The 27,488-nt window shown below is 44.2% G+C and overlaps 1 protein-coding gene across 10 annotated transcripts in view; it reads left to right on the forward strand.

Annotated features, from left to right (window-relative positions):
• Nucleotides 1–27,488, forward strand: part of PHACTR1 (phosphatase and actin regulator 1) — a 555,031-nt gene that overhangs the window by 329,391 nt on the left and 198,152 nt on the right. For 9 of the 10 annotated variants that reach the window (XM_038584184.1, XM_038584180.1, XM_038584181.1 and 6 more), the window contains one exon: nucleotides 18,261–18,425. In XM_038584184.1, coding sequence (XP_038440112.1) covers nucleotides 18,261–18,425 — 165 coding nt within the window. Of the gene's footprint in view, nucleotides 1–256; nucleotides 454–18,260; nucleotides 18,426–27,488 lie in introns of all 10 variants that reach the window. The other variant, XM_038584187.1, reaches the window with a different exon arrangement.

Genomic DNA, 27,488 nt, shown 5'->3' on the forward strand with positions numbered 1-27,488 from the left:
AATATTCTTCATTCATCCTTTACAACAATTTAAGAGATAAGTCTTGGGACGCCTGGGTGGCTCAGTGGTTGAGCGTCTGCCTTGGGCTCAGGGCATGATCCTGGGATTCCGGGATCGAGTCCCACATCAGGCTCCCTGCAGGGAGCCTACTTCTCCCTCTGCCTGTGTCTCTGCCTCTCTCTGTGTCTCTCATGAATAAATAAATAAAATCTTTAAAAAGAAAAAGGATAAGTCTTATTTTCCCTCTTTTACAAAGGTACATGCTGAGGCCTTGCCTCTGGCTTATAGATGGCAGAGAAGGGATTGAATTCAACTCTATCACCACACCCCAAATCAGAAAATACAATTATAGAGAAGATCATCTATGACTTTATGGTGCAAGTAGAACCTCTCTTCATAGCTGAGTTTCTTCTTTCAAATCCTATACCTGTGGATACACAGGTACATAGATAGGTAAGTAAACTTCTTTTAGAACAATCTAGCTATTTGATACATAATGTTTGGCAACTTATTATCCACTGAACTGGCAACCATGAGAGTTTTTCATGTCAGTAATTAGAGATGTCCATCCTCATTTATAACGGCCACATAGTCATGCATCTGATTGTCATCCCTTAGGGTAATCCCTCATGGCTGGACAGTTGGGTTACTTTTTGTGCTATTAAAATACAAATTAAATTTAATTTGTGATGCGACCCTTCAATTTTGATATATGTATCAAACTTGATAGCAAGTCAGCAAATCACTATGTCACATAGAGACTTTTGTGAACAGCCAGTTATCAAGTCGAAGCAAAAGCAGTTCAATCAGATTGGGCATAACCCTTATAACCAAAACACACCTTTCAAGAAACATATGACAGCCTCTCATCTTGCCCTTGCATGCGTGAAAAGTCTCCCTGTGTCTTACCTGTGGCTTGGAGGTAGATACCATCTCCTGTTCTGTAGCCCCGCCTCCAGCCAGGGCTCTCTCTAGAAGTAAATAAAGAATGAGTCATACCTATAGTTGATTGTCCTAACCATGAACGTTCCAGGAGATGGGAAATATTTTATATAACAAGCCAGAGCCTACCCTGTCCTTTTCTAAGAAACCTGAATTCATTTATTCATTCAAAAATCCTTAGTGATCATTTCCTGTGTGTTATAAATGGTCCTTAGCCACCAATCTAGTAGGGACATGTCAATCAGGATGCTTTGGCTGCAGTGAGAGAGCTCCCTGCACATTTGCCCTTAAACAAGGAGATCATTCACTAACATAAATTTGTAAGTGGAGCTAGTTCCAGGCCCGATTCCACTGCATCACAATTCTGTACTTTGCCCTCTTTTGCTTCTGGACTCCATCCTCAGGCTGATTGAAAAATGGCTGTAACAGTTCAGTCCTCACATCCGACACCACAGTGACCAGGGCGGAAACAGGACTGTCTCTTGGCTATTAGAGCAAGGAGGCTGTTCTTAGAAGCCCCACTACCTAAAGGCATCACTTATGGATCTCACTGGCCAGATCCGGACAGCCTACCCACTCTTAATTACTGACCAGAGATCCACCCACTGGTGTTGGAAGTAGGGTCAGATTCTGGAAAGCTCGTGCTCCTGTGGAGAAGATGTAAATAACTGAGCCTGATCTGGGTTCTCTCTTGGGAAGGAGGATGCACAGAAAAGGGCTTGACATTCTCTGTTAAAGGGGAAGCTGGCATTGCGAAGTGACACAAATAATCATCCAGGCAGAGGGAATGGCAGGTGTAAAAGCCTCGAGGCAGAAATTACATGTTTCTTGTTGGCTTTGAAGAAGAAGAAGATTAGCAGGGTTAGAGCCAGTGAGGGGGGCAGATCATGGCCCTCCGAGTTGACGTGACATCTCTGAGTCCTTAGCCTGAAAACAGGATGACTCACTGGGGGCTTTACAGCAGAGCAATGGCATGTTTGTGAGAGAGTCCCAGGCTGCTGTGTGAAGGCCTTGGAGATGAGTAGTAGGATTAAGAATGGACGTTGGAGGTGCCCGGGTGACTCAGCTCTTGGTTTTGGCTCAGGTCCTGATCTTAGGGTTGTGAGGTTGAGCCCCATATTGGGCTCCATGCTCAGTAAGGAGTCTGCTTGAAGATTCTCTCCCTCTGGTCCTCCCCATGTGCTCATGTTCTCTCTTGCCCTCTCTTTGTCAAATAAATAAATAAATCTTAAAAAATAAATAAAAGAATGGAGTTGGTGTTCTGGGCAACTGGTCTACCTTGAGGAGAGTAGAGAGGGCTGGGAACTATTGAAGAATTCGTTTTGACCACTCTTGGTGATAAATTGGATCTGGGGGAGTTGATGGAAGAGGTGATATCAAAAATGACTCTGGATTTCTGTCTGAGTGTTTAGAAAACTGACCTTGCCATTCCTAAAGAAGTGATCAGATTGGGGCACCTGGGTGGCTCAGTTGGTTTTAAGCATCTGCCTTTGGCTCAGGTAATGATCTCAGGGTCCTGGGATCAAAGCCCTGTTTCTCCTTCTCCCTCTGCCCTCCCCCCACCCCTCTCCCCACTTAGGCTCACATTCTCTCTCTCAAATAAATAAAATCTCTAAAAAAATTATCTGATTAAGGGTGAAAATAATTCATTTTCAATAAAGTGAATTTGAGATGACTATAAAATATTATTTAGAGATAAAGAGTAGTAATAATAGAATGATTCAGACACCGTTCAAAATGTTTTCTTTGTATGAAATAATCATGTTTTCACAGTAACCCAATGAGGCTGATGCCGGTGTTAACCCCATTTTACAGATATGGTAACTGAGACTCAGAGAAATTAAGTAATTGGGCCAGAATTAACATAGCTAGTAAGTTGTTTTATCAGTTAGAAGAGCCTTCAAGGCTAGAAGCTTACATTTAGAAATATTCAGCTCATCAGTGTTCCAGCCACAAGAGTAAATGGAGTTGTCTAGGGACAGCTGAGCTATGGGAAATTTCATGATTAAATCCAAGTCTGGTGGACACACAAGAACTATAGAGGAGGGGGCGCTTGGGTGGCTCAGTGGTTGAGCTTCTGCCTTGGGCTCAGGGTGTGATCCTGGGGTCCTGGGATTGAGTCCCACGTCGGGCTCCCTGCAGGGAGCCTGCTTCTCCCTCTGCCTGTGTCTCTGCCTCCCCCTCTCTCTCTGTGTCTCTCATGAATAAATAAATAAAATCTTGAAAAAAATAAAAGAGCTATACAGGAGAGGGGAAAGGAAGAAGAGGGAGAAAAAGGTCTTCCTATAGGTTGGCTTTAACGAATGTTAAATTGTTAAAAACAAACAAACAAACAAACAAACAAACCATAAATTATTTTACTCCTTTACAAGCTAAGAAGCAGGTTTTGTTTTATTTTTACCTTTTTTTTTTAATTTATGATAGTCACAGAGAGAGAGAGAGAGAGAGGCAGAGACATAGGCAGAGGGAGAAGCAGGCTCCATGCACCGGGAGCCCGACATGGGACTCGATCCTGGGTCTCCAGGATTGTGCCCTGGGCCAAAGGCAGGGGCCAAACCGCTGCGCCACCCAGGGATCCCTAAGAAGCAGGTTTTAAAAGGTTTTGAACTTCTGCCAGAGAGTGTGTGGAACATGGACATGTTATGTCAACACCTGATTCTGTCATTGACAAACTACAGTTTGTATAAACTTCTGCAAGTCACTCCTTTGCATTAGGATTAGGTTCGACTGCATAAACCAAAATCATAATAACTTAAACAAGGTAGCAGTTTATTTCTTTCTCGTGGAAAAATGCAGAGGCCTCCAGTTCAAACCTATCATGCGTGATGGCTCCATGGTGCTACCTTACTACCCTTTCATTACTATGAAGTGACTCTTGTCCTCATAGTGGCTGCCAAATTCCAGCCATCACAGCTTTGCTCTAGAAAACTGGGTGAAGGGAGAAGCAGATGAAAGAAATGGCACATCCCTTCTCTTTAGCAGACTTAGCAGAAGTCCCAAAACATCAGCTTACAGCTCAGTGGTCAAAGGTTAGTAATATGGCCACACCCAACCTCCGAGGAGGCTAGGAAATGGTCTTTTAGTTGGGCAGGAAATCAAGAAACTTTCACTAAAGAGAAGAGAAGAATGGATATTGGCAGGCAACCAGCCATCCCTGCCACTGTCAATTTGCTCTTCTCTAAAATAAGGATTAACATATTCGCTCTACCTCTCCTGTTGGCTTGTTGTAGGGATCAGATGATACAACTGGGCAAGTGCTTGATAAATGGTGAAACACTATGCAGATAGTTGCCTGAGAAGGGCCATTGACTCCTCTTGCACACAGTAGGGATATATATTTTGAATGAGAAAAATCTTTGGAAAAGTTAAGATTTTCCACTAATCTGTAGGTGCAAAAACAGAAGCCAGGAAATGTGAACTGGGGAGAGAGGATATTTTTCCTACAAATTTTCCCACAAATTTCCCTGACAAGGCTTTCCCTTGCTTTCAGAATCAATATCAGGGCAGCCAAGACTGATACTTGATTAGCTCCGCAGTAAAATGTGCCATCGGTGTTGCCAAACGCAGGCACTGTCTGAGGAATGCAGGAGAATTATCTGTGGGGGCAGCAGTCATGTCATTAACCCACCTGTCCTTCCCGCTCTGACTTGCCAGTATCATGATGAGGGTTCCAGACCAAGGTCCCCCAAGAGGACTCCACTGAAAGGAGTGGCTCTATCATTCAGAGACTAGTTGCATTGGTCACTCAGAAATTGGATGCATCGTGTAGCTAGTTACTGTGCCTGGAGATTCTCGGAGCCGATGATGTTCTTTTCCCTGTTCATCCCTGACTGCCCTGGATTTATTTCATCTGCGAATGTTCATATCCTTTTTGAGTTTGCCTCCTCCAGAAAGACGATGCTTTTGCCTTTTAATGATGACTTTTAAGATTGTTCTTAGAACAACGTAAAGAATTTCGATGGACTCTCATTATACATGTGCTTTAGATGTTCCATATCAATTTCCCATTCCGTTCCGAATGGAATGGTGTTTACTTTTGTGTGGCACTTTCCATTTTAGGGTCTTTTTTTAAAAATTTATTTTAAAGATTTTATTTATTTATTCACGAGAGACACAGAGAGAGAGAGAGGCAGAGACACAGGCAGAGGGAGAAGCAGGCTCCATGCAGGGAGCCCGATGTGGGACTCGATCCCGGGTCTCCAGGGTCACACCCTGGGCTGAAGGCGGTGCTAAACCGATGAGCCACCCGGGCTGCCCTCCATTTTAGGATCTTAAAGGGGAGGAGCTTTACCTTCTCCCTCCTCAACTCCCTTACCCCATAGCTCGGGTTGTATGATTCATGTGTAACAAATGTTTGCAGAGTTAATGCACTGTAACCTCATGTGCTTTGATACCTCCCAAAAGTACCCAAAGGGACAGAGATGAGGACAGAGGCCCAAACCTGGCCTATTTCTTGTGACATCCCTGCTTTTGCCTGTAGTGACCTGAGGCCTTATCAACTAATACCCGGAAGCTTTGAAAAGGGGATGGAGACTAGCAAAATCAGAGCTAATTTAGTTGTGACAAGTTTTATTATGTAACCTCAAAGAAAAACTGAAGAGATGCTTTATAAATTTATTATTATTATTATTATTATTATTATTATTATTATTTGCTTTACAAATTAAACTACTGTATTGCTAGTAAAACTGCAGGCCAAAATTTTAACTTAAAACTTAACTTCAGCAACCTGGGGAGGTTTCCCAGTTGGAACTGGTGCTGTTCCGTTAGTTTCATTGCTGCTCTGGAGCATTTGATGGTCATTAACTGTACTTTCTGAAGCCTTCCAGCTAAGACACAGCAGCCTTCCCCCTTGCCACTGTCAGACGAGATGAACCAAGAGTAAATTCAGACAAGGAATAACCCGCAGAACCTCTCAACACCCTCGATCTGGAGTCAGGAGGTGTTTAATGAGCACACACTAAGTGCCAGTTATTAGTCTAGAGTTTTCATGTGTTAATATAATGATTATACCATGAGAAGTAGATATGATACCTATTTTGCTGTTAAGGAAATGCAAATCTGAGATTGATTAATTATGTGCCCATGCCCACAATGCGAATCGATGACAAGTACTTGTATCTCAGTGTTCAGAGTTCAAATTCTAGGCTCTGAGGTCAGTATATTCGGTCATTAAAAAAAAAAAAAGAATCTAAAAATGCACTCCTAATTCGATGTGAGTTCAGAACTTCTTAAGGGGAAAAATTAATTGATGACTTTCCCTGCTGAGATATCTTGAGAAATTGAACATCTTTCACGCAGAACAATAATAAAAGGTCCCCAATGGAATTATTGACAGGACAAAAAGAATAGGACATTTACCTCTGGGGAAAAAAAAGACTAATGGAACTCAGTTTCTGCGTTCTGAAACAAGAAAAATTAAGAATTCCTTGTGAAATAAGCAGTTTCTTTCTTTTTTGAGTAATGGTTCAAGCAGACCCACGTTAGAGCGATTGATGGCAAATACACTTGGAAATTATACACACAAGGGAAAGAAAGCAAAGCTGTTTTAGTAAAGACCAACATTCCTGCGAAAATATTTTCTCCAGGAGTGCTGTTTATATTTCACATGCTCACTACGCAAATGACAAACAGTACTGAAAAATTGGTCTGAACTAATGGGAGGTAAACAAAGAAACTGTTGTGTCATCAGAGAGAGAAAATGGAAGTAGATTCAGGCAATGACTCTTCCATGGAATGTGGGGTCTTCACAAGGTTCTCTATCATTCCGTGTTCAATAGGTAACCCAGGGGCTGTTACCATGAGATCTTACAATGAGCTCAAGGGAGGAAAAATGCTGAGGAGTGTGTTAACCTTGATAGTATCACGGGAGGAGACTGCTGAAAAGAGTTGGATCAAAAAGCCTACACTGCTTGGTTTCAGGCACCCTCAAGCCACCCATGAGGTTTGGGGTGTGAGAGATGACTGGCCCATCTTTAGTTCCAGGAGTCCTGGGCCACATTAACTGCCTGTTTGAGCTGTGCATTCTGGGCAAGTCACCTGACTCCCCTGCATCTAATTTCCTGCACCTGTAGAAGGAGTCATAAAGGACACTGCCTTGGCATTTTTAGAAATGATGCCCCTTGATGGGATGAGCACTGGGTGTTATTCTATATGTTGGCAAATTGAACACCAATAAAAAATAAATTTATAAAAAAAAAGAAAAGAAAAGAAATGATGCCCCACGGAATGCTGGTCTATTTTGAGACCTCAGTGGTGTCCTACCGTGGAAACCAAGGAGCCATATTTGTGGTTAAATTAAGTTTGGGAACCAAAGGGTCAAACAAAGTTTACAAGGTGTATTGCGGACCTTCTCAGAGCCTTAAAAAGGCTAAAATAAATTGTGATGTGATTCTTTAAGAAGAGAACATGTTATGTCAGCCATAATTTCAGGGCAACAATGTTAGGAAATTTGATACCCTTCCACATAATGCAAATGTTATGAAGATCTAATGAAATAATAGATGTAAAAAAAATGAAATAATAGATGTAAAAGCACTTGGAAAGAGGGGCACCTGGCTGTATGGCTCAGTCAGTGGAGCATGTGACTTTTCATCTGGGGTTGTGAGTTCAAGCCCGAGGTTGGGTGTAGAGATTACTTAATTTAAAACACACACACACACCTGGAAAGAATGAAGCACTATGTGAACATTAGACATGTGTAAAGAATTCAAATTCTTTGAATGTTTTGGAGCTGGCTAGCATCGCTGAAGGGATCTTCCTCCTTAGCCACCTGAAGGCTGTGGATTTAATTGAGAAGAAGGGTGTAAGATTCTAGGCTTTGACAGGAATACCATAGTGTATTTTCTGAAATGTAATTCTTAGACTGTTCACACCAAAATTACCTGGGCTGCTTATTAATGCATTTATGTTACGGGTTCAGATCTAAGATCAAGACCAAGGATCAAAAGTTTTAGCAGATACTTGAGTTGATTCCTAACTTCACTGAAGCTTGAGATCCACCAGCCCGGAGAATCAGAGGCCTGATCAGAGCCTCCAAACTTCATGTAATTCCTTAGTGGTGAAGTGGTAAGGAACTTCACCTTTTTGAGCAGGTGGTCTGCCCGGTACTAGAAGAGACCTTTTTTTAATTATAATTTTTTTTATTTTTAGATAACTTTTATTGAGTCTCAGTTCCATGCCCCCAAGGAATGCATTTAATATACACCTGTTCATCCTTATAAGTCAGTATTATTCCTATGTTATAGGAAAGCAAGCTGACAGGACGTCCCTAAGGTCACACAGTGAATTTGTTAGAGCCCCTTTTTTAAAAGTGAGAGAGAACCCAACCCAGTTGGGCTTAAGTAAAAAAAGAGAAGGTATTGGTTCACGTAAAGAAAATGTCCAGAGTTAGAATGGTTTCAGGAAGGGCTGGATCCAGGGGCCCAAATGATATAATGAAGTCTCAGTTTCACCTGAGCCATCCTTCCTTCAGTTCTTCTCTGTTGTTTCAATTCTGATAGGCTCTTCCTTCGAGGTGGCAGGAATATTACCAGCAGCTTCCTGCTATAGAACAAGGCTTGGGAAACTATTGTCACAAGGGCTGGCTACCTGGTTTTGTAAATGAAATGGTATTGAACACAGCCATGGCCACTTGTGGACATTTGTCTGTGGCTGTCTTTATGCTGCAGTAGCAGTTGAGTATTGGCAACAGAGCTGTATGGCCCATAAAGCCTAAAGTATTTAGGATTTGCCTTTACAGAAAGGGTTTGCTGACCCCTGTGGGAGAAACCAAGTTTTGTTGGTTTGATTGTGAATCTGTGAGAGGCATTATTTATTTATTGTTAGAGTATCCGGACCCTAGGGCCTGATGTGTTAAGATGAACAAAGAACTGGGGTGCCTGGGTGGCTCAGTCGGTTAAGTGTCTGCCTTCGGCTCGGGTCATGACCCCAGGGTCCTGGGATTGAGGCCACGTTGGGCTCCCTGCTCAGCAGGGAACCTGCTTCTCCCTCTCCCTTTGCCCCTCCCCCTTTCTGCTTGATTTCTCTCTTTCTCTCTAATCAATAATCTTTTTTAAAAAGAAAGACGAGGGCAGCCCTGGTGGTGCAGCGGTTTAGTGCCGCCTGCAGCCCAGGGCATGATCCTGGAGACCCGGGATTGAGTCCCACATCAGGCTCCCTGCATGGATCCTGCTTCTCCCTCTGCCTGTGTCTCTGCCTCTCTCTGAATAAATAAGTAAAATCTTAAAAAAAAAAAAAGAAAGATGAAAAAAAATAAAAAGAAAGATGAACAAAGAACCTGCATTACTTAAAGATTGTTTCTTTGGATTAACAGAGGGCTTGGGCGTTCATTTACAGTTTAAATAAACAAGGTCCATTCCCAACACAAATATATCCTATGGATTACAAGAACAATAGAATGTGTTGTAAGATTCTGTAGTCATTATATGCTTCAGTGGTTGAGGGTTAGATTCCTGGAAGATGAAACAGGAATGTTTTATTGAATACCTCAGGAAGAACTTTCTTTAAAATGTCTAGTATCTCAATAAATATAACAACACAGACATGTATAAATTTAAACGAGACATTGCCCCCACCTGTCTGCTCCTGTAACTTTAGTCAGTAATAGGGAGATTTGAAAAGCCGAGCTTTCCTAGAGTGGGCAGGTATTCTTAAAAATAGACAAGGCTTAATTTGTAGCAGGTGTTTCTTCCTAAGCATCCTCTTTTATTTATTTATTTATTTATTTATTTATTTATTTATTTATTTATTTATTCATGAGAGACACACAGAGAGAGAGAGAGAGAGGCAGAGACACAGGCAGAGGGAGAAGCAGGCTTCATGCAGGGAGCCCGATGTGGGACTCGATCCCCGGTCTCCAGGGTCACGCCCTGGGCTGAAGGCAGCGCTAAACCCCTGAGCCACCTGGGCTGCCCAGCATCCTGTCTTTCTGTCCATTAGCTCCTCCTCAATTTCCCCAAGTGTAAGATGGGGATGATTGTACCACTGCCTGGTGAGATTAACGTAGGATCCCGGAGGAGAGTATGCTCTAAGTGTCTTGGTCAGCGCGTGGCACAGACTCGGTGGCTGAAAAGTGGTAGGCGTATCATCGCTGTCCTTGTCATCATTGTCTATGACTAAGGAAGCACCATCCTGCGTAGAATCCCCCTTCCTGTTGTGTGCAGAGTTCCGCAGATCACATTAGTCACTGAACCTCTTTCTGATATGATGGCCTGCAGCTCCTGAACCGGTACAGCTTCTGTCTTTGCTCTCTTTAAAAATCAGTGCATCACAGGGCCCTGGATTTAGGGGCATTCTCGTATTCCTCAGGGATTTCAATTACTGCTTTAAGAGAAGATTAACAGACTCGGGCCATCTTTGGTCCCAAGGGATCCACGAATTCCCTTTCTCTCCTCCCTCCCCATACTAGCATAGTGTCCTTGTGTGCTTTTGCCGAGGTGCCTGGAAGGGATGCTCTCAGTCTGTTCACAGTGTTGCAGGCAGTGGCAAGCCTGTGAGCATCCTTTGGGACCTGCTCCTGGCATGGGTGGAACTGCCTCCTACCGGGCAGAAATCTCTGGAGCCAGAAGAAAAGGAGCAGGTTGGCCAAGTGCCTGAGAAAATATGCTGAGAAGAATGGGCCCAGGTGTATGTGGCCTCGCTCTTCCCCCACCGCATCGTACCAGCACACCCTTTATTGGTTCTTCCCTCAGGAAGGATCCTTTTCTTGTAGCAGCATGACTGAGAAGCAGCTCTCTCCTGTATAAACATCTGCATGTCCCTGCAGAGGCACAATGCACAAGACCCAAACGTCATGATGGTGTCTAGTGGCTGTGTCTGGAGTGTGCGTGGTTTCCTGTAGTGTGTAATTGGAGTTTCCTCTGGTGAGTCCCAGGTAGAGGAGACAGCCCCTGTGTGTCCAGAAAACTGAGGGGCACAGAGCTCCTTCTCCTCTCCTCACTGGGGCCTGCAATACTCAAGCAGACTTGGATTAATGGATGAGCCCTTTGTTAAATGCAGCTGTATTCCCATTAGCACTGGGCTAGGCCAGTGTCTGTGTTTATGCCCATCAGTTCTTTTTTTTTGTTTGTTTTAAGATTATATTTATTTATTCATGAGAGACACAGAGAGAGAGGAGGAGGCAGAGACACAGGCAGAGGGAGAAGCAGGCTCCCTGCAGGGAGCCCGATGTGGGACTCGATCCCAGGACCCCGGGATCACGCCCTGAGCTGAAGGCAGGTGCTCAACCGCTGAGCCACCCAGGCGTCCCTATGCCCATCGGTTCTAATGGGCAGATTGGATCTATCATTGACTGATGGTAAGGAATAGCAAAGAACGTGGTGTTCCAGGTTGGAAGACCAGGTATGGGCAGTGAAGGTCAAGGAAAGGGCCGAGGGAGAAGATGGGCGAGAATACCATAGATCCTCATACTCGGCATCACTAACACACCTATGTGTTTCCAGGCATCATGTCTGCATTTGCGTCAAACGCCTTAGTGGCCCCGTGGTCAGTGGGGCAGTGTTGCTTTACCTCCTATCTCCTTATGGGCTGGTGGGTGTTCTTTAAATCAGATAGCCCTCTCTGGGCAGCAGAGCCTCCTTGTGCCCCCGTGGCCACCTCCTGTAATGCCCACCCTTCATCTCCTCTACCCTGTCCTCCCCATCTCCTCCCCACCCCTCAACTCATGGACAGGGCAGGGGCTTCTGATTTTTATTTTTTATTTATTTATTTTTTTGGCTTCTGATTTTTAGAATAAAAATGTGTCAGTCCTTTTTTTTTTGTTATTCTTCTTGTAAACGTACTTCACAGCTAATACAGATCAGTCCTAGATTGGACCGAAGCTGTTCAGAGTTCTGGCCTCTCTAAGACAGTGTGCTGTAACTTATGGAGTGGAAAGGGGAAAATACTGCCATCTTACTCCTGATAAATCATACTAACCCTTTCCTTGCCCTAAGTCATGTCTGTAAAACTGAAAATGCGTGTTTAAAAGCGGGGAAGCCACAGTCGTGGAGAATTTCCTGCATGGCTGGGACCTGCAGGCGTCCTTCTGCAGCTGTAAGAGAAGGTCGGACTCTTTGCAGCAGAAAGGTGGTGGTGGGTTTCGGGCCTGGGCCGTTCAGCATCGGTAACCCACCGTTGGCCTCACGTCCGCCCCTAACTTGGGCCACCAGTGTGGTGAAAACAGAAGCCCCATCTAATGAAATTGGAAGAAGTGAATGTCATCAGATCCTGCTCCCTAAGCTTTCTATTTCTGAGTTCACTTTGGGTTGAGAGGCCAGTATTTGTGAGGATCTTGGGTCCCTCCAAAAATCTAAGGAGCACTTGGTACCTGGAGAGATCCAAGTGGGGGTAGGGGCACGGTATGGAGGGACTCCAGATGCCCTGGCCTTTCTGCCTCTGTTGGTGACTGGACATCAGATAGCATAGATGCTGTGGCTTCCCCCTTCTAAACTTTTCAGGGGATCCCTGTACGTCTGACACCTTCTAGGACAATAAAGTTGGTTCTTTGGATGAGCCTTGAAAGCCAGGCCACCATGAGAAATTTAATTGTGAGGATGCTAGCTAAGGTGCCCCCCCCCCTTGCCCACACTCCCATTGCACACTCTAAGGGCCCACCAGAAGCAGCCCCAGGGTGCCAAGAGGGGTGGGCTTCAGGGCACCAGCCCATGCAGGTGCTTGGGTTCTAGTCATGAAAGTCATGCACCAATGAAGTCCTTCCTCTCTGGTTTTTCAAAAGGGACCGAAAAATCTCGTCCCCCACCGTGTCTCTCCCTCTGAGTAAAGTGAATCCCGGACTGTCTAGTCCCCTGAAGAGCATTTACGTGGATGGAGGTGCTGGAAAGACCCCAGAGCTCATCTGGCCAGGCTTCCCCCCTTCCCCCCTTGCTCCTGCAGATCTTTGAAGCAGCTCAGCTGCCCGCCTCATACCTTTTCGTCCAGCATTCTGTCCTGGCAGTTGACATTCGAGCTGATTCATGTCGAAGTGAACAATTTCTCCAGACAGCTGGCTCCTCTCTCTGCAGCACGAGGAAGCCACCTTTGAGAGCAGTGGGCTTGGCAAAGCAGCCTTTTCATCATCTGTTTCAAAAGAAGGCTGTTTTTATAAATGTGCCGGGCCTGCCTGCCCTTCCGGTACCCTTGTCTTCATCCCGTTCTCTCCCAGGCTCCTGCGAGGTTGGGGACCACTTTATTCTGAGCCTGGTTGTACTTTCCGTTGCTTTTCTTCCCATCCCTACTCAGGAGTGCCAGTCCTTGCGCTCAGACCTTCCAATTTCATTATCTGGTGGTGAAGCAGCCAGGTTGGGAGTCAGCCCCTATCATCAGATGAATTGGGGAAAAATGTAATGTGGATGATTAAAATATAAATCAATTAGAGTAATCCAATCTGCTCAATAATCTGTACTTAAGAGCTAAACATCTTGAATTTAATAATGTACATATTAAAGAGCCATTTAACTATGGAGTTGTAATTATGCCTTTATAATCCTCTGTCAGCTTCTTGCCACTCTAGGTTTTTCTAAGGCACTCCTACTTTCTTATAATTATTTTAATGTGGTAATTTTGGAATAATTTTTATTCATTTTTTTAAGATGTGATCAAGAGACAGCTTTTGGATCTTGGTGGTGCATTTTTCTTAAGACAGCTAGCGATACTGATTTTATACTTTTTTTTAACAGTTCATTTATTTATTTGACAGAGACAGCACAAGCAGCGGAAGCAGTAGGGAGAGGGGGAGGGAGAAGCCGACTCCCCACTGAGCAGGGAGCTTGACATCCCAGGACCCCGGGATCATGACCTGAGCTGAAGGCAGATGTTCAACCACTGGGCCTCCCAGGAGCCCCTGATCTTACACTTCTTAAGATGTGTTGTCTGTGAATGAACTGAATCAGGTGTCCTCCTCATTTATTCCCTTTTTAAATGAATTATTATTGGATGCCAACTGTGAGAGCAAACCCCAGCACCAATTCTAAAAAACCCGTATCTTGAATTTTTTTTTTGAGGGATTCGGCATATAATCTCTTTATCAAACCTTTAACAGAGATGTTTCACCTTGGCTAAACCTAGGTCTCAAACTTTAAAAGTTTTATCTTTTGTATCTTAGGCTAGAGAATCAAAAGAAAGATGGAAACTCTTCCAACCAAATGCAGATACCCAGATACACATGAACTTGTGCACGGATTTTCAGGGGTATGTTGCCTCCTGAAGCCTGTTGGGATCCGTGGATCCCAGGATGGGCTCTTTGCTGAGCGAGCTTTCCAGTTTGGCAGCAGTGTGTGTTTAGAGAGGTACTGGCAGGTAATTCTGGGCCGGCCACTCGGAGGTTCCTGAGGCCAAGGCAGGAAACCAGAACTTTCTGCTGTAAGTTGTAGGAAGCCACTGAAAGCTTCTGGAAAAAAAGCAGGCTTCTGGAAGAGTAATCTTGCAATAAGATAAAATACAGGTTTAAAGGCCAGAGACTGGGATTGGGAAAGTAGGTTTGGAGACTTGTAAAAGATGGTTAAAGAACACTCAGATTATAAATGAAGGTAAGAAACAGGAACACAGTGATGGATGTGAAAGAGAAAGTGATTTCGTGCAAATCAGATCACTAGACTTTCCTGGACTCAGAACTCCCTTGGTACAATGCCCACATCTGTCCCTCCCTGCTTGGCGACCCAGCTACTGAGCATCACTGAAGCAGCACCCACTCAAAGCAATGGATACCATTTAAAGAGAATAATTGCCAGATTCAGTGGTTCCAGACCCTGTTCACTTGTTCTGTTTGGATTCTCCTTCCTCACTGTAGCTGGTTTTGTTCCCTTCTCTCCTTGGCCTCCCCCCAACCCCTGCAGCCCAAACTTCCTCAAAGTCTCCCCAATCTGTCTCTTCCTCCCCTCCGCCCCCAGTCCCCCAGGGCTGCTGGATTCATCTCCCCGAGGCCCACATCTGATGTGTGACACTTGTGATCAGAGACCTCCGTTCCGACTTTTGGAAAGAAGTCTCCTGGTGACTAACCATAGTTCAGAATAGAGTCTTCCGGTGACTAACATTCCCATATGTACTCCTGATCCCTCCCCCTTCTCTCCTCCCGGAAAACTCTACTTTGTAAATCCCTCAGCCTCGTTGCTACACCTGCAGCCCCTTCCCCTCCCCGGGAGCACGGCCCACTGTCCCCATCCAGTCTCCCCACTTGCATCCAAGGCAGATTTCCCTCAGTTGCTCTCTCCTACCCTAAGATGTGAAATCTAAGCTTCCAAAGATACTTTGCAGGAAGCTGCATTATCTGGCTCCAAAGGCCTTGTCATGGAGCCTGCCTACCGTCCTTTTCTTCAGCTTCCTTCTCTAATCAAAGTCTTAAAAAAAAAAACAAAAAACAAAAAAAAAAAAAAACAAAGCAAAGTCTTGGGCACCTGGGTGGCTCAGCAGTTGAGCCTGCCTTCGGCTCAGGGCGTGACCCTGGGGTCCTGGGATCCTCCCTGCAGGGAGCCCACTTCCTCTGCCTATGTCTCTGCTTCTGCCTCTGTGTCTCTTAGGGATAAATAAATAAAATCTTTTTTAAAAATGCAAAGTCGTGGGACCTCTGGGTGGCTCAGTGGGTTAGGCATCTGACTCTTGATCTCAGCTCAGGTCTTGATCTCAGGGTCGTAAGTTCAAGCCCCACATTCGGCTCTACACTGGGCACAGAGTCTACTTAAAAAAAAAAAAAAAAAAAGAAAAGAAATGTGTTCAAGTGATCGCTGTCTACCCAGTCATGAAACACAAAAGCTTCAGCCATCCCTGCTTCCTTGTCCTCCCTCATGCTGGTCTGAGAAGCTGCCAGGAGCCTGTGATTTTGCCATTTGGTTGGGTCTCATCCTTTCTCAGGTCCCTTCTATCACACCCTACCTGCGTTCCAGTCACGTCCCCCCAGGAAGACCGCAGTGGCCTCCTCATTACTCTCTGCCACCTTGTCTTCCAGTTCGACATTGCCTGTGCAGTGAGAGTCCTAGAAATAAATCTAATTGTGCCTTCTCCTAGCACACTGATTAACCCGAAGCCCATCCCCCTCCTAGACCCTCTTGATCCCCTTCTCTCTGTTCTACTTTTCCTTTAATTTTCCCCCCAAACACAGATCTCCCAACATAGTGTACAGTTGACTTAGTTGTAACATGTATTATCCGCTCCCCTCCCCCTGCCCTGCCAGCCGAGGCTCCGAGAGTTGGTGCTCTTATCTGTTTTGTTTGCTGACGTAATTTAAGCAGCTGGTATGTAGTGAGCACTCAGTACATATTTGTTGAATGTCATAATGTCAATTCCTTATTTTTACATCCTCATCCTTTCCCCTCTGCTTATAGAATAAAACCTAAACACCTACTAGGAACTTTCAGAAGGTTGCCTGTTCTGGTTCCACACTCCTCCAGCCCCTGTCCCTCACCACTGGGTGTCCATCATGAGATGGACATTAAGGGATACTCCAGATTTGATGGGTTTCTGGACATGCCATGTTCTTTCAGCCTTCTCTGTACCTGTCCGGTCTGTTCTCCTTCCAGAGATCTACTTCTCTACCTTTCCCCATGTGGGGGGAAACATTTCCTCCTTTTTCAAAGTCCAGCCAAAAATTCCATCCCCTGTGGGTCTCCTCCTATGCCCTGAAGGAGAATTAGTTTCTCTCTCTCTCCTGTTTGCTTCCTTTAATTTCTGTGTGATTGCTCCTGGTGTGCAGTTTTACACATGGACCTCTGTGTCTCCTCCCCTAGACTCTGTGCTCAGTCATGTCCATTTTTTTCTGTGTGTCTGCCCCCAAAATGATCACAGGGTCCATTACAGTATTATTATGTTGTCACTTAATGCAATGATTGTAGAGAGGAGCTGCCATATATTGAACCACGTAGTCAAAGGTTTGAGGGCCGTCACCACACCACATGCCCAAATTATTGCTGTCCTCACCCCCAAACCTGTACCTGCCCTGTGTCCCCTGTTTCTGTGAGTGAAAGGGTGTCAGTCCCCTGGCATGAATCTGGGTATTGGAAATGATCTACCTCCTTTTCCTCAGATCACCCAACTAGGTCCTATTGACTTTGCTCCCAGACATCTCCCAAATCCATGTACTTCCCCTCTGTCTTGCTCTTGGGAGCCTTTGCCTACCTGTCATCTCTGTCACCAAGCACACTGCCTGGCACATCATGGAGGTGCCATATGTATTTCTTGAATGAGTGAGTCTCTGAGTTAGAACCATTTCAGGTAGCAATAGGCACAGACTACTGGGCTATGAGTTTGAGCTTCTGAGGAAGCCTATGTTGTTGCTAAAGTCTGGGTGATTTTTCTGAAGGTGGGGTTGGAGGCCCCACAGAGTGGTTTTGGATCAGCCCCAAGGCTCTAGATGTTATCTGACTTTCTAGACCAGTGAAGCTCTCTCAGCCTCCTGAGTTTGCCAAGGGGGTCACGTTTTCTGATCTCTTCTGTCTTAAAAATTCAAATCCCAGCATATTTCCCTTACTGGGATATGTAAATTCTCATGTAAGTTTGGAAAAGGGTTTGTCTTTTAACAAGTGATGAAAGAGATCAGGGCAATTGTGACCCCTAAAGAAGGGTCCACTAGGAATAATGAGTTGGAGGGTCTTCGTATCCTCACACATGAAGTTACGGGATTAGTCTCCATGTTCCCTCAAGTCACTTTCAGCTCCCAATTTCTATGAATATTATTATTATCATCATTATTAAAGCAAAATACCAGGAACAACAGCAACAACAACAAAACCTAGAGGAACCGAGGCGGTTGTAAAGTCTAATGAAGGGTGAGTGATTCTAAAATCAGTCTAAGCTGGAGACATCACTCAACAGATTCCAGTGCTGCTTTGGGTCTGGGCAAAGCAGGAAGGAGAGTCGTGGGCGGTAGAGGCGTTGGCACTGGAACAGACAGTTGATAAATGTTTTCAGCCTCCTCTTTTCTCGGCAGACGGTGCTATAGTGATTGCATCTGCCAAGTCTTAATCTGAGATATTGCTGGACCACTAGTTACACAGACTGTGTCACTTGACTCCTCTGATGCCCTCTTCCTGCCTCGTTGGGGAATCTCGATGTGTCAAGAGGGTTCTGTTCCTCCTCCACCCCGTTGTCCTCCTTTATCAGGTCTAAGTCGAGGTTGGGTACATTTGGGGTGCTCCAGATGCCTAGGGTTTGGCTGTCTCCAGCCTTTAGAACAGGGTGGTATGACTTCCATTCCAAAAGGCAAAAAAAGAGAAACAGAACTTCAGTCATGTGGTTTCTGTTATCTGTAACCATGGAAAACGTTGGCCATCTGTGAGGATCCCATTTTAACACTTTCTCTCTCTCTCTCTCTCTCTCTCTCTCTCTTTCCATCTCTTTCTCGGGGAAAACAGCTGAGGAAGTGGAGAGGCTGGCGGCCATGCGTTCTGACTCCCTCGTTCCAGGTACCCACACCCCACCCATCCGCAGGAGAAGTAAGTTTGCCAACCTGGGAAGGATTTTCAAGCCTTGGAAGTGGAGAAAGAAGAAAAGCGAGAAGTTCAAACACACATCCGCAGGTAAGATGGTTGTTTCCTTCCTTTCTCTTTGGGAGTTTGTTGACTTCAACTCTGTATGTTAATTAGCAGAATTTAATTATTGTGGACCATCTGAGCCAAAGGGAAGAAAAATCAAGCCTTAGAATTGCTCTTGTGTTGAATAATTCTTTGGTGCAGTTGAAAAATGGCTTTCAGATCTTGTGTGTTTTCTCGTGTGTTAGGTTTTTTGTTATGTTTTGATCTGCCACTTGTGTCTAATCTATAAATATCTGAGCTTAGAATTCCACCTTTTCTGTAATTGAATGCTTTTATTCCACCACTGACAATCCATTTCTTATTGTTCAGCCTCATTTGGACTGCTTTGGTAGAAAGCAACCCGTAGCAGAAAATAAGTTATTTGTGGTCTTTGGCAGATGAGAATAGGTTATTCCATGGAGGAAAAATCTTGAATGAATGATTGTTGGACACGACAGGAAAATGCAGGAGAATGAAAACAAAGCATCATGTAATGGCAGGGACAACTCTACAGTTGATGACTTAGTGGGCAGAAGGGGAATTGGAGGGAAGTCAGCATTAGCTGAGGGGTAAAGAGCACGCTCTGGAGTCAGACTGCATGGGTTCAAGCCCCAGTTCTGATATTCAGCAGTTCTTTGATCTTGCTCAGTTTATTTAACTCTGTATCTCAGTTTTCCCACCTGTAAAATAGAGCTAAGAACAATATTTTACCTGGCTTAAAATTGTGAGTTTATGTGACATGCTATGTGGATCTATTTTAAATGAGTAGGAGTGTGCGGAGGGAAGGGTATAAGGAAAGAGGCCTGATTTCACCCTGTTGGCTTTGAGATAAGATGATGGAATAGCTATGCAGATATTTTTATTTGTTTTGTTCTGATTTTGCTTACTGAATGCCCAAGTCCTTTCAAGTCTACACTCCAGGGCTTTAATCTCCTCCTCCCTCTTCATCCTCAAAACCTCAGCCTGCCTTTCTCCGCCTGAGAATCATCACCTCTTCTGTGTCTTGGTCCTCTCCCCACCTTCCCACTTGCAAACTAACTGTGAAGTGGGAGATGGGGCTGCTTGTTGTACCTGAACATAAATCCGCAGATCTGGGAATTTTCATGCTAATTGCTTTGGGGGAATGAAAGAAAATAGCAAACATAGGAAAGTTGCAGATAGTCTTGAAATCTTAGACGGTTCTCATGGACCTCTCCAGCTCGTGTTTTTTTTTTTCTTTTTTTTTAAGATTTTATTTATTTATTAATGAGAAACAGAGAGAGAGAGAAAGGCAGAGACACAGGCAGAGGGAGAAGCAGGCTCCATGCAGGGAGCCCGATGTGGCACTTGATCCCAGGTTTCCAGGATCAAGCCCTGGCCAAAGGCGGCGCTAAACTGCTGAGCCACCTGGGCTGCCCCAGCTCGTGTTTTCTGACCTTTCCTTCAGTGGAAGCCCCAATGCCCTGTTGCTGTCATCTGTTAATTCTTGAGATTGGAACGAACCTCCAAATTACAGTAATCTCAAACCTGTCAGCCCTGGGACTGAGTCCCTTCACTGGACTACATTCTGCACCCTCCTGGTCATTGGACAGGTGTAATAAAACCTGTAGGCCTTTCATGTATTTCTAAACACTGCTGAGAGATTGACGTGCAAGCAAAACCCTAAATGGATGACTCCTTTTTATCCCCCCACCCCAGGGGAAAACTAGACCATGACCTCTTAGGTAGTGTTCTGTGAACTCTGGAAAAAATAGTTTTGGGACTCCTGGATGGCTCAGTCATTTCAGTCTTGGTTTCGGTTCAGGTCATAATCTCAGAGTCATGAGATCAAGTGGGGAGGTGGGGGGTCTGCGCTCAGCAAGGAGTCTGCTACAGATTCTCTCCCTCTGCCCCTTCTCTCATGGTCTCTGTCTCTGTCTCTCTGTCTCTCTCTCTCCTTCTCTCTCATAAATAAATAGTTTTTTTAAAAAAATAAAATTTCCATAAGATCCCTTACCAGGGTCTTCCTGACTTTGCGGTAGAAAGTGGCTTACAATCACACAAACACATATTGAACCAATGTCCATTCATCAGCATGAACCCCTGAATGATGGTGTGCCAGATGCCTTTCCTACCAGCAAATCAGGAGCTTTGTTTTGTCCATTTGACGAGACCTTTAGGTAAAGCTCGGATGCTCCTGGCATGCAAAGATCTAGTGTGCTGATTTCAGGATGTTGGGAAACTGGTCCTTTGACAGATGCAAATACAAGAACTTCAAATTACTCGTGGATCATTCAAAGTTTGAATATTATTTGCATTTAAAACTCTTTGGGGAGAAAATATTTGAAACACGTGACTGGCAAAGTTGTGGTTTGAATCATTCTTATCATTAGCTATTCTTAGCAAGTTCTTGTGATTGTGATTTCTCTGGCCAAACTGATGAATTTGGCAGTTGAATGTGATATTTGGATGTAAGCTTTTTTTTTTTTTTTTTAAAGAGACATTGACCTCCTGAAGTAGAAAAGGTAGAGGATATACTATAGAATATATCCAAATAGGTGGAGGGATACCTGAATTGAGTGAGCTATTCTAGTTTTTTAAAAAGTCAGTGGTTTGCACTGTCATTTCCTTTGTACTTAACTGGATTCAGAAATATTATTCCTTATTTTTGGAGAGACTTGTAGTACCAGTTTTTAGCCCACAGGAGAAAAAAAAGGACAACATAAGGATGTTTAACATGATAAATTGTATATATATTCAAGTAATACTTTGAAGTGCAAACTTTCATATGCATTGGTAAGAGTTAAGTACATATACAAGAGGATTGATTGATTATGGGATTGTTAATGGTTGGCCACTGTTAGCTGATATGTATATATTTGTGTTGTATGCGTGTATATGTAATACCCTCCCTTTCATGTGTAAAATAAGGTCCACAGTTTTGATACAAAGATCAAGTCCATAAATTCCTTTATATTATGCATTTGTATTTAAAACTGTACTTTAAAAAAATAATAAAACTGTACTTTTTTTTAAAACACATGAAAGAGCATGAACATAATGCACACTTGGCCTGTTTGGTACTTCCACAGTGAGTTGCCACTTTTTAAGATGCCACTTAAAATTTGCCATAATCAGCTATGCTATGGTTTTCCTATAGCTCAAGTTATGGGATAGGTGTGTCTGTGTATACCACATCTTCAAAGATAAGCCCAGAAACATTACTTTCTAAGTTGTATAACAATAAGAAAACTGCATTGGAAAGTTAGGATCTCACTATTTCCCTCAATTTTGACATCAACAATTGTATGAACTTTTCAAAGGCCTCCGTGTCTTGTGCTGCTTGTACATCCATCCTATGCTAGGCTGAAGGCCAGGGTCCTGACAAAGCCTTCAGCATTAAGATCCTGAGACTGAACTCCAGATGGTGGTGGAAACACTGGAGGACGAAGCAGCCCTGCATCATAACAGTAGGGAAACAACAGTAATGGTTGGAAGGTAAAATAATGGGTCCTCCGGGAGGTGATCCTTACGTGCTTTGCAGCCTGTGCTCAGAGGCCATGTCCATGGCCTGCAACACAGCCTGACACACCCAACCTCCTGTGTGGAGTCAGCAGTGTATGTCCACAACACACACCCCCAGAGCTACTCTGGGAACAAAGACAAATGATAACATCCCCTCCAAAGTAGAGCAAGCAGAGCCTCCCCAAAATAGTCAATTGCAACCATCTTATCCAAATTCCTTGAAAATGAGGACTGTATTTATAGAAAAATAGAACTGGCAGGAATAAACGATGAAGATGCCACTGAGTTATGCTTTTATTTCCTCTTGACAGAAAATCATAAGCTGTAGGGGGTTGGCCCTGGAAATCTGCAATGTGCCAGAAGTCCCTTTGTGCTTCTAAGCTTTTCCGCATACCTAGGGCCTTGAGCAACACGATATTTTTAAAAATTAAAAAACGTTACTGAATGCCTACCCATGCTGAAACTGTACCCGCTCTGGAGATAGATAACTGTGAGCAAAAGCAGACCTTGTTGGTGACCTTGTGGCATGCACAGTGTAGTGGGAGAGGCAGGCAATCGAAACACATGGATACAGGTGGGATCACAATTATGATTAGGGCAGTGAAGGGAAAGTACTTGGGAAAGTGAGGGGGACACTTGATGCCATCTGAGGGACCAGAGAAACTGTCTCGAGGAAGAGAAGTTTGAACTGAGATCTTGGGGAAGTAGTAAGAATTTAGAAAACAAGAACTCCAGGCAGCAAAACAGCCTGTGCAAAGGCCCTGTAGTAGAAGAAACAGGAATGAACAGGCTGGGAAAACAATGGCTAGAGAGTGGAGAGCTAGGAGTACGCTGTCAGTCGAGGCTGGAGGGGTCACCAAGGACTGGACCCTCTCTAGGCCTTCATCCTGCACAGCAGATTAGACAAGAGTATGTGTGGCTCCAGGAAAACCAATTTGGCCATGTACAGATTATGGTAACTTGGACTCATATTTGCTAGTAGAAATGAGTGGGTTTGGGAGATGTTATGAGGAATAAGTTCAGGACCAAATGACAAGTTGGATTTAGGAGGGAGAGAGAGAAGGGTCATGTTTGACACTGTAGTGTTGTTTTAGGGCATATGGTTATAGGGTTTCCTGAGATGAGTACTTTGGAAGAGTGGCAGGTTTGGAGGAGTAGGGGGAGGGAATGGGGGATAGAGGAGCTATGATATCCATCTTAGGTGTGAATTGGAGTTGATTTTGTGATATCCAAAGTTGGGAGTTGAATATATGGAATGCAAAGAAGTGGTCTGGACTGGGTGCATAAATCTTGGGTCTTCGCATATCCGCATTAGAGTGATGACTGTCAAAGATGGGCTGGGAATACGTATAGAGTGGAAAGAATGGAAAGAAAAGAGGATCCAAGTCTGTCTTAGAGGCAAAGACTACCATCACTAGTGACTAGATAGAGGAGGATGAACTTGTAAAGGAGATTGAGAGGCAATGACTTTCTCTGACCGACTTATTTCATTTAGTGTTATACGCTCTAGCTCTGTCCATGTTGTTGCAAATGGCAGATCTCATTTGTTTTGTGGCTGAGTAATATTTCATTCAATATATGCCACCTCTTCTTTACCCATTCATCTATGGGTGGACACTTGTGCTGCTTCCATAGTTTGGCTCTTGTAAATAATACTGCAGTAACCTCAGGGGCATGTATATCTTTTCAAATTAGTGTTTTTGTTTTCTTTGGGTAAATACCCAGTAGTGGAATTGCATGATCATATGATATTTTTATTTTTAATTTTTTGAGGGACTTCCATACTGTTTTCCACAGTATATGGCTACACCAGTTTGCATTTTCACCAACAGTACATGAGGGTTTTTTTTTCCCACGTCCTCACTAATGCTTGCAATTTCTTCTTCTTTTTTTTTTAATTTTTATTTTAGCCACTCTGGCAGGTGCAAGGTGATGTCTCGTGGGTTTTTTAAAAAGATTTATTCATCTATTTATTCATGAGAGACAGAGAGAGTCAGAGACACAGGCAGAGGGAGAAGCAGGCTCTCTGCAGAGAGCCTGAAGTGGGACTCGATCCGTGGTCTTGATTTGCATTTCCCTGGTGATTGGTGATGTTGAACATCTTTTCTTGTGTCTGTTGGCCATCTGTATGTCATCTTTGGAAAAATATCTATTCAGGTCCTCCAACTGTTTTTTAAATGATGGTTGCCAAAGGTGACAGTGGGGGGATGAGTGAAATAGGTGAAGGTGATTAAGGGTACACTTACCATAATGAACACTGAGAAATGTATAGAATTGTTGAATCATTATATTGTACACCTGAAAGCAATATAATACTGTATTGTTAATTATACCTCAATTTTAAAGAAACTTTAAATTTTTAAAGAAAAAAGGCAATGGCTAGAGAGGTAGGAGGAAAACCAGAAGAATGTAGTGTGACAGGACCCAGGAATGGAAAATGTTTTAAGGAGGGTATGATGAACCATGTTCACTGCCATGGAGAAGCCAAGTGCAACACAGAAAAACACACCTGTCGACTTTAGGGATTCTGATCAACTTGAGCTCACTGATGACTTTGCAAAAGCTTTCTGGGCAGATTATTTGGGGATAGATGCCAGATTACAGTGGAATGAGAAATTAGTAGGAAACGGGGGAAAACAAGCTTTTGAAGGAGTCTGGCTGTGAAGTGGGGAAAGGACAGGACAGGATGAGCCCCAGAGGAAATGTACACATGTCTACAGGGGGCTGTCTGTGTGCCTTCTGATTTGTCATTGTCATCGTACGATGGAAGTGACATAAAGTGCTACAAACCAGTGTGAGGGATCCAGTAGAGAGAAAGAGTCAGAAGATCTATGAGAGGAGAGGTGAGGGTAAAGTGCTGAGAAGCTAGGAATGAGTGGGATAGAAGGTACAGATAGAAGAGCTCTTACCAGAAAAGGAATTAAACCTCCTGCAGTGAAATAGGGCAGCAGAGGGGCTGGCTGTAGAGGGAGGGAGGGAAGAAAGGAAGGAAATTGGGTATGACTCTATCTGGCAGCTGAGCTTTACCACGTAATAAATCAGCTCATCTTTCACGGAGACGGCAGGAGTGGGACCTGCAGAGTTAAGCCAGTTTCAGGATGATGATTATGACACTACATGGCACCAGTGACTTTCTCCAGGGGCTTTGGCTGTCCAAATACAGCTCTAGATGAAGCAGACAGTTGGGTCCTTCTAGCACTGGGATTTTGCCAGATGGATTAAAAAGTGGGGGTGGATGGAGCAGAGGAGATTAAGGGCATGTGTATCAATTTCCTAGGCCTGCTGTAACAAATCACCACAAATTTAGTGATTTAGAACCACAGAAATTCATTCTTTCACAGTTGCAAAGGTCCAAAGTCCAAAATCCAGGTGTTGGCAAGGGTTGCTTTCTGCTGAAAGCTGAGGGGAGTGTGGTCCACACCTTTCTTCTAACTCCTGGTGGCTGCTGGGCTATCCTTAGCATTCCTTGGCTGGTGGCTACATCACTCTAATCTCTACCTCTGTCTGGATATGACCTTTCCTCTATGTCCTTCTGTGTTACCAGTCTCCCTTTCCTTTGTCTTATAAGGACAATAAGACATTGGATGAAGGGTCCACCCTATATCCAAGGCCATCTCATTTAGAGACTTTTAACTGAGTTATATCTGCAAAGACCATTTCCAAGTAAGGTCACACACACACACACACACACACACACACACACACACACACACACCAGGTAAGCTATTAGGGCTTGAACCTATCTTTGCACAGATACAGTTTAATCCACTACAGTATTGACTTTAAATTGGATAAGAAAGGAAAGTCGATAGACTTTCAGGTTCCAAAGGAGTCCAAGACTTTTAGAACCATCAGTAGGCCTGGTAGCCAGAAGCATGCTAGAAGAGCAGGGGCACCTGAGTCCCCAGCTGTGTCCTGAATAAGTGATTTTCAAAGTAGAGACAAAACACAGACTAAAACTAAAGAAATGGGTGGCTGAGGTAGAGGATTAAGTTAAGAAATTATTTAACCATTCATCTTTTGACGGACACCGAGGCTCCTTCCACAGTTTAGCTATTATGGATATTGCTGCTAGAAACATTGGGTCAGTGATCCCATCCACTAGTAGACACACATACCTTATTTGCCAAATTTTGTGCGGATTTAATTTGCTATATTCGATCAAGAAACAAAAGGAACTTTTCTCTTTGGTTTCAGCATTCAACTAATTCCTGAATTAACATTTTCTTGGAAAGATTCTCCTTTCCTTTTTCAAATTGAGACATTTCAGTCCATCATACCTTTAAAGTACTGTATCCTGGGGTACCTGGGTAGGCTCAGTGGTTGAGCATTAGCCTTTAGCTCAGGCTGTCATCCTAAGGGTCCCAGGATTGAGTCCCCTCTGCCTATGTCTCCGCTCCTCTCTCTATGTGACTCTCATGAATAAATAAATAAAATCTTAACAAAATAAAGTACTGCAACCTAAGTGATTCATAAAAAATCAAAGGTTGCCTTTTAAACGTTCACTCTGCCTATTAGCACACCCACCTAATGAACTGGTGGTATAAGGCAGGGACTTTGAAACAGGATTCATAAGAGGAAAGAGAAAGAAAGAGAAAGCAGAAAACAGAAGAAAGAAAGAAGAAAAGAAAGAAAAACGAAGAAACAGAAGAATAAAAAAAGAAAGCAACAGACAAGAACAGAATAAAAGACCTCCTAAAAACGAAAGAAAGAAAGCTCAATACCCCATCCCTCCGGCCTCCCCTCCCTACCCGCTCCCTCCCCCCCCTCACCCTCCCTCCTCCCTCCTCCCCCTCCCTCCCTCCTCCTCCTCCCTCCTCCTCCCTATTAACCCCGAAATCCTCCCCGCTAAGATCAAAGGAAAAGAAAGAAATAGGACTCATTGATGGCCTGTCCCCTGTGACACAACTGGGGACACGTGAACCATGGACTCTGTCCGTGTCAGCCCCTACCTGCCTGCTGGTGATAATGAAGGACCAGGCCTGAATATGTTGGGGGGCTCCCTTCATATTCATGATGGAGTGCAGGAATAGTCTGCGTGTTTTTGCCCAGTGTTTTCTGTACAACGTGATACTGATGTTGTGGGGTCTGTGGACAGGACACTTACAGGTACTCTCATGAGCATGGTGCTCCTCTCACTGAGCCCCTCTGCTCTTCTGCTGTAGGTTCTGCTCATCCCAAATCTCCCAGTAGAGTAAGAGCCAACCCTGAACCCTGGCCTGTGAGCTAACTACTTCCTCTAGTTGCTGGCTACCCCTTTCTCTCAGGGTCAGACTCCTCTTCCTTTATTTCTTGCATTGATTTACCCAGAGTCTCTGATGACTTCAGCAACTGCTCGTTTCCAGGAATCTCTTCCTGGGAAGCCTGTGTCTCTGGACTTGTTGCTTTTCAAATAATTGTTGCTCCTTGGATAATGAAGACCATCTACACTGGATTCTGCCTTTGGACTTGGTGTGATGGGCTTCAGAGCTCTTCAGAAAGAGCCGTGGCTAATATCCAGAGTGGTTGGCTGGCATGCCAACCCCACATTGCCAATTCCTCGCTACTAGGAATTCCTAGCATGTCCTGCAGTAAGGGGAGTACATG

The sequence above is a fragment of the Canis lupus genome, chromosome 35 (assembly GCF_011100685.1).
Source record: "Canis lupus familiaris isolate Mischka breed German Shepherd chromosome 35, alternate assembly UU_Cfam_GSD_1.0, whole genome shotgun sequence".
Lineage (NCBI taxonomy): Eukaryota > Metazoa > Chordata > Mammalia > Carnivora > Canidae > Canis > Canis lupus.